General features: G+C 35.1%; 1 protein-coding gene across 6 annotated transcripts; it reads left to right on the top strand.

Moving 5' to 3' along the window:
• Positions 1–1,340: 1,340 nt before the first annotated feature.
• LOC100813158 (mitochondrial import inner membrane translocase subunit TIM23-2) lies at positions 1,341–4,397 on the top strand. Of its 6 annotated transcripts, XR_005888728.1 has the most exons (3): positions 1,341–2,108; positions 3,288–3,344; positions 4,123–4,397. XR_005888728.1 is itself a non-coding variant. In XM_041009818.1 (2 exons), exon 1 carries the CDS (start codon positions 1,528–1,530, stop codon positions 2,092–2,094), a length of 567 nt encoding a protein of 188 aa, XP_040865752.1. In that variant the 5' UTR covers positions 1,341–1,527; the 3' UTR covers positions 2,095–2,108; positions 4,131–4,397. The 6 variants fall into 6 exon arrangements, 5 of the variants coding, with proteins under 5 accessions (XP_040865752.1, XP_040865751.1, XP_040865753.1 ...); XM_041009818.1 differs by lacking the exon at positions 3,288–3,344 and having other exon boundaries at positions 4,131–4,397; XM_041009817.1 differs by lacking the exon at positions 3,288–3,344.
• The last annotated feature ends 3,041 nt before the right edge of the window (positions 4,398–7,438 follow it).

Below are 7,438 nucleotides of genomic sequence, written 5' to 3'. Positions count from 1 at the left end.
CTGTGACTTTTTAAAAATTTTGATAAAACTTTCTACATTGGTTTCTTAATTAGTGTAATTAGTTATACTAAGAATTAATTTAGAAAGAAAGATAATTTTGTACATCGATTTCTTAATATAGTCAATGTAGAAAATTTTATATAAGTTTTCTGATTTCAATAACGTGCTCCCATTTTCGTTCTTACTGCAACTTTTAAACTTTGATTCTCTAGTTTGATGAGTCCAAGATGTCTAGAGGAAAATATTTCAAAATTGATATATCTTCGGTGAAATTCAACTTCCTCTTATATAAATATGACTTCTATCTTCATTTTCTAGATGTTCTTTAACGTTAGCGTGTAAATTTTCCATACCCTAGTCTCAGGACTTGTATTCTATATACATGCATCTTATTTATTCCTTCACAAGGTAATGTTTTCTCTCCGTGATTTTAACTTCATTATTTTTAAATCTTACTCTCATTCTTTGTTTCAAACTATGTATGACCTTTCTCATCTCTCTCATAGATGGCGCGTGTATGTTTTGTTCAAAGATTCCAAATAGTGTGCTTAATTCCAATTTTGAATACTCGAACTCATATGAAGTTCCCGAAGAAGAAGCAATGACGGTATCTGGGGAATAAGCATCGGTTAACTCTGTGCCAGCAAGCGCGGTAAGACAAAGGATGCAAGCATTATCCGGAATGATTGGGCGTAAAGGTCTGTAAGTGACTTTTTAAGTTCGCCGTCAAATCCCAAGGCTCAACCCTGGACAGGCGGTGGAAACTACCAAGCTGGAGTACGGTAGGGGCAGAGGGAATTTCCGGTGGAGCGGTGAAATGTATAGAGATTGAAAAGAACACCAACGACGAAAGCACTATGCTGGGCCGATACTGACACTGAAAGACGAAAGCTAGGGGAGCGAATGGGATTACATACCCAAGTAGTCCTAGCCGTAAACGATGAATACTAGGCGCGGTGCGTATCGACCCGTGCAATGCTGTAGCTAACGCGTTAAGTATTCCACCTGGGAAGTACGTTCGCAAGAATGAAACTCAAAGGAATTGAGGGGGGTGCATTTCAATTATAATTTGTCATGAAATGAAAAATCATCATTAACTTTTATAATAATTATTTCAAATTATATATATTTAGTTGAATATAAAGAAAAACACAAATAATATTTTCTTTTCTATTTGGTTAAAGAAAAAGAAAAAAAATATAGAAAGAAAACTTGAGAATATCCTACTTTCACTTTTTTCAAATTTAAATTTAATTTCTATCTTATTTTTCATCAACGAATAGAAAAGCATAAAAAGTTCCCCCCAAACACGACATCAAGAAAAGAGAAAAGACTTGGCTTGGCGAGCAAGGAGTTTCTCGTTCCGGTTCGAACCGGAAATAAAAAATCTAACCGACCGGACCCTTAACGCGCCGCCATACTCCAAATCATAACTTTCCACACAGCAACGTTCTTCTGTAATTCTCTGATTCGTTCCTTTCTCTCTCAAAACCCTAACCCTAACCCCCGAGTCTGGAAGCCTCTCCAATGGCGTACCAGACACCCGATCAAGATTCAAGCTCCGATCCGAAGACCCCAACTCGCCTCTACAACCCATACAAGGACCTCGAAGTCCCCATTCGCAACCTCTACCAGCTCCCAACCACTCCCGAGTACCTATTCGTTGAGGAGGCCCGCCGCAAGCGCCGATCCTGGGGCGAGAACCTCACCTTCTACACCGGCTGCGGCTACCTTGCCGGCGCTGTCGGGGGCGCCGCCTCTGGTCTCATCGACGGTGTTAAATCCTTCGAGTCCGGCGACACCGCCAAGCTCCGAGTCAACCGCGTCCTCAACTCCTCCGGCCACGCCGGCCGCGCCTGGGGCAACCGCCTCGGCGTCATCGGCCTCCTCTACGCCGGCATCGAGAGCGGGATCGTGGCGGCGAGGGACACCGACGACGTCTGGAACAGCGTCGCGGCCGGACTCGGCACTGGCGCGCTGTATCGCGCCGCGAGAGGGGTGCGTTCGGCGGCGGTGGCGGGAGCCGTCGGCGGCGTCGTGGTTGGAGTCGCTGTCACGGCGAAGCAGGCTTTGAAACGCTACGTGCCTATATGAGAACGACACTTTGTGTGAGCACTTAATTTTTTTCTTCCTTTTTTTTGGGGTTACTATCAATTTTGAGCGATTGTTGGGGTATAAGCATTATTATACCAGAATGTGGCAGTGTTGCTGTTGCAAACAATTGGTTTTATTATTATGCATATTTTTTTTCAGCTTGATAATGGCTAACCTTTTCTAATGTAATTTGTCGAAACATCTTGCATCAATAATCGGGACGGCTTTAATGCTGGATATATAGTATCAAGAATATTGTTCCTCTTTCGGTGGATGCAAATGGAAGATTGTGTAAACGGTGTCACAACAGATGTTGTGGTACATGATTTGATAGAAGTAGAGTTGTTAGGATTAGTTTTTGTGATGAAAGAAGCCCGTATTATGCTTGTGTTCCTATGATTAATGAATTCAAGGGATTTGCATTTTAGACCCCTAATAGGATCTCTGATATTAGACCAATGCACTGGGTTCCAAGGTTCTGTATAAAGTACGTATCATTTGGTGATTTCTGGTAGAATATCTTTGGAGAGTTTTTATTTTGCAACATTGGATATGCTTGTGTTGTGAATGAGCTTTGCATCATTCAACCATGTTTTTGTGCCCTTATTTATACCTTTATATCTTGGGTGGAGCAGCGAGAATGTTGTGTTAAATCTTTATTTAAATGATTTTGTGATAGCTTATAGTGTAATGACAATGACTGGTATGTCATTTGCTCTGCTAATTTTTATCTAGTTGAAAGAAGTAGTTTGTTCTCTATATGAATGAGATAGCAAAATGTATGTTGTATTTCTCTGGTTTGACTACAGATTATCTTATGAGGCTATCGACTGATATATTTTGCTTCATTGATAAAACCTTAACTTACTGCAAGGAGCAGTTTTCCTGATAAAAGAATGTTTGCACAAGTAATAAGTGTTTTGACAGAATTCAGTTGACATATCATTCTTAAACTTAGTTACCATTATAGATTTGCACTTTCCATCCTTGATCCTTGTAGTTTAGCTTTCATAGATAACTATTGTGAATTTCTAATCTTGTCATGTATGGACTTCTGGTAATGTGGATTAAACTCATGCGCTCCAACTGATGCTATTATTGTAGATTCTTTTGCTCAAACCAAAGCAAAAGAAGTATTCATTGAGCTTTTCTGTGTACAATTACCGATTATGGCTTCTTGCTTGTCTTGCTAGGTGTTGTCTAGGGCCATTGTTGACTGAAGAAAGAATTCTGAGTCATTGATTGTGTTGGTTGGTATTCTATATAAGGGATGGATATCTGCAGTATCTATGTTATATATTGCCCATTTAGCACTGAGGGACTTTTTGTCTTCTTGTTTTTCTTTTATGTTCTTTCGTCTCATCTATGCAACTCATTTTGCCTGTGTATCCTTCTGCTAGATTATGATATTTGGTTTCTACAACGTAATAAAAGTTGACATGGAAACCTACTAGGGTTGGACTAGTTTTATTTTTATTTTTTATTTTTTTTTTTTTGGGGGGGGGGGGGGGGGGGGGGGGTAGGTAGTTAGCTTGGGATTGTGTGTTCTAAGTTCAAACCACCAACATGGTTGACAAATAATCTTGTTCCTTAAGCAAATTGATAGGTGTTCAATTCCATATCTGTGCATATGAAAAAATATTTGTTGAAAAAGTTAGCTCCTTAAGGGTCTCAAGGGATTTGTCCTTGGCTCCTGGCTGAGGGTTATTCTAGGTTCACCCAAAAAAATAAGTTTAAACCCTATTTTTGCTATTTATACACCAGAAAACATTGACTGTAATGATTTGAGCTCCCAAAAATATAGTAAAGGAAAGTCTGTATTGTTATTCACTTGGATTTATTCTGAACTTCGATTTGATACTGAAGTTAATTTTACTACTTTTGTATAGCAACTTCCTGTTAACTTGGGGGATACCTTTGGGATTGGACTTGTTCTTCTCAGTGAATGAAAAAACAATGTGGAGGGTGGTTATAGGTCTTGTTCCGTTTTGTTTATATATTTAGCTCATCTGTGGTTGATTTTTACAGTTTAATAGGTGTAGCGAGTCCTACTCAGTGGGAAAAGGCTTTGATGGTTGTTTATAGCTTGCATTTTGCTAATAGTGACGTCCTGCTCTAGTGCTCATAACGGGGATGTAGTTTTGTTTCTGTTGTCTATAGATGCATTCAAAATATTTTAATGTCAACCCTTTCTTAGAAAAAAGGATGCCTCGATTTCTAGTGGGACTGTTGGAAACCGGTGTGAAAAACAGAGAAAAAGTAGAAAATTAAATGCAACTCAGCCACTGATGTGATGTTGACAAGATTTCATTTTGAACTATATTTGCTTGATATTATTGTCCATGGAACTAAACTGAATCGGCCACCACCTACGATAGTTAAACGTGTGTGGATTGTCTTAATGTAAGATCTCAAATTTCATTGAATATTTTTTGTTGGACAAGCACCCGTAACAGTGAAGACTTGCAATCAAGTCGGCTCACTCAATTTGCTCTCGATCTTGGCGTTCTTCTCTCCCTGTTACCAAGTTTTTTCTTAAACGCAAGTTCCACATTTTAAATCAGAATTAAAGCAATTACAATCTTGGCTTATACTTTTTATATACCGAAAGATAAGCCCGTCTTTGATAACTGTTAGTGTTGGTCCTATCACATAGTATTTATTTATACTAAAGCTATAAACCACGTTCGTTACTGTAGTTTTACTTTCTTAATTTATGGTGAAAAGCTCCAGTGTTTATTTTGTTTATATTGATCCATACTTAATATGTTGATAACAGAGCAATATATTGTCAAAATTTACCGATCTTCCTGGAAGAACTCTAAACCTTAACATAGATTACATACGAGATGCGAGAATACGCAAGAATAAATAAATAAATAAATAAAATTGCTTTCAGTCAGTCACATCTCCCAAGAAAATTTAAAATACGCACGATATTGTCGTTCCTGTAACTTGTAAGAAGCACACTTCAGTGTATTAAATTCCTCAAATCACCACTGCTTATTGAAAAATGCAATACAAATTTTGCCTTCAGAGGATAGAGAAATAAAATAATTGGCTAGAGTTACAATCAACTCATATAAGATATACGCACGTCAACGATTCTCATCCCTCGCCTTAATATCACTGGAAAAGAATTGTCATGGTCTCATGGAGGCGATCATATCACTACCACACCATGGATTTAGGACTTTCAAAATCACTTCTGAATTCAGGGACTGTTATTATTAATAATATATTGTTAGGTTCACCTCTCAACTTTTTTTCCCCCCTCAAAATACTCTTGATAGAAACACGTTATTGTTGTGTCTATAGACAAAATTTATTGTAATAAAAAAATTTAGTATCTTTTAAACAGTTACTTTTTTAAAAAAATTTGGATTACTTAAATGTTTTATTGTAATTGTTTATTATGTTACTCATAAATACTTTCAAAAGAAAAAAAGATTAATTTATTCATATAATATTTTTTTCTTACTTTTGTTATGTGTCCCACCTTTTCCAACAACGTGTAATCAAATACTCTTTTGAATTTGGTCATGACTGTTAAACATACTTTTATGGTTGAATCTTTTTTATAGTTGAATCTAATATACTTTTCATTATTTTAATTAAATGTTGATTTTTTAAAATTTGAATATATTTTTAATCTATTAAATTTAAAATTAGTTTTTTAGTCCTATAATTTGGAAAAAAATTATTTTGCTCTTTATATTCATACGCCGATAGAGATTATGCTTACGTGACTAATAAATATTACAAGGTGCTAACATGACAATTCACTTTAATTTTGTATTTTTATCATTATACATACTAACAATGTGTATTTTTTTCTTTTTCAAAATATTTATTCTGATGGGGTTCGGGTAGAGTTTTTTTTAAATCATAGAGATTAAAAAGAAGTTTGAATGAACATTCTCTTATTTGTGCATTTAATAAAAAAGAGTAAAGAGATTCATAAATAGTGGTATATATTCTTCTAGAATGGCATTAAGCTTATCTTAATATTTGTGCAAATTATATTAAAAGAAAGAGTTGCCTAAGTTCTTGAAATTGTACACAAGCATATTTTTTCCTTCCTATTTTTTTTTTTTTTTGCTAACGTTCCTTCCTATTTTTATGATTTGCTTCCTTGTACACAAACATATATGTGAACCTTTTGATATTAAATTAATCTTTCAATAAAAGAAAGTATTGAGATTAATTTACCGTGACAAACATTTAATAAAAATTAACAATTGAGATTAATTTAATCATGTGTCTAAAATTATGTTTAGGAATTTACAATTAACTGTATATAGTAATCAATTTATCAATACTCTTACAAGAATAAAAAAACTAGCAAGTTATGTAAAGACGAGAACATTGTAAAAGATAAATAATAAAGTAAACATATTTATACGTCGTTTTTTATATTAAATATCAAACTAAACAAAATAATAATAATCTTATTATATTGCCTTGATATGGGATGTGTCATCTTTGCATGCGATCCTAATCTTTGCATGCGATCCTAATGACAGTTGCACTTGGCGTCTGTTATGTGTTTAGCAAGTGTATCAAATGTGTACCAAATGTCCAAGTAATAAAATCTTGGAAGTCCGAGTGTTGAATTCTACAAGAATTTTATGTTGTATTTATCTTAGATACTTTTCAATTTATAAGTGAAAAATTAATAGAGAAAGGGATAGAAGAAAGAATAGGAAACGATTAAAGGGAGTAATAAAAAGCAAGAGAATTAAAGCAGAATAATTAGAGAAGGAAATTCAATGAAATGTGAATATTAAGACCTAGCATGCCTTGTTTGCCTATGATGTATGAATTTATGGTTTTTCTTTATCAATTTAATTGGATCTATTCTACCCACATCTATTCATTTACTTGTCCTTGATGTCTTACGATGACAAGCATATTTTATTTACCTATCTCTCAAATTCTTTTGAAAAGACTCGATAAATAAAATGTACAAAGAATAAATTCTAGATGTTTGCTAAATGCATGGGCATAAAGTTACCATTCTATGCCTAGCAATGATTTCCTTATGATATCTTTTCTTTATTGTTCTATTAGAAATTACCATCTCCCGAGCATCTAACTTCTAAAACTAATGTCTGCATCTTTTCTTTAAATCTTATTAGAAGTTACCCTCTCTCGAGCATCTAACCCCCAAAAGAATGTAAAGATGAAAATGCAAGATAAAATAGAAAAGATCATAGAATAGAAAAACCTGAGAAGGAATCCTTTTTCATTGATAAATCTGAAGTACATCATACATCGCTTGGTTTTCTAGGCCTGTCAAGCCCTAACTAAGGGATTAGCCACTCATGGCCATGAGGGCTTT

Source organism: Glycine max, chromosome 15 (genome assembly GCF_000004515.6).
Source record: "Glycine max cultivar Williams 82 chromosome 15, Glycine_max_v4.0, whole genome shotgun sequence".
NCBI classification, from domain to species: domain Eukaryota; kingdom Viridiplantae; phylum Streptophyta; class Magnoliopsida; order Fabales; family Fabaceae; genus Glycine; species Glycine max.
This window is presented reverse-complemented; position numbering and strand designations above follow the sequence as displayed.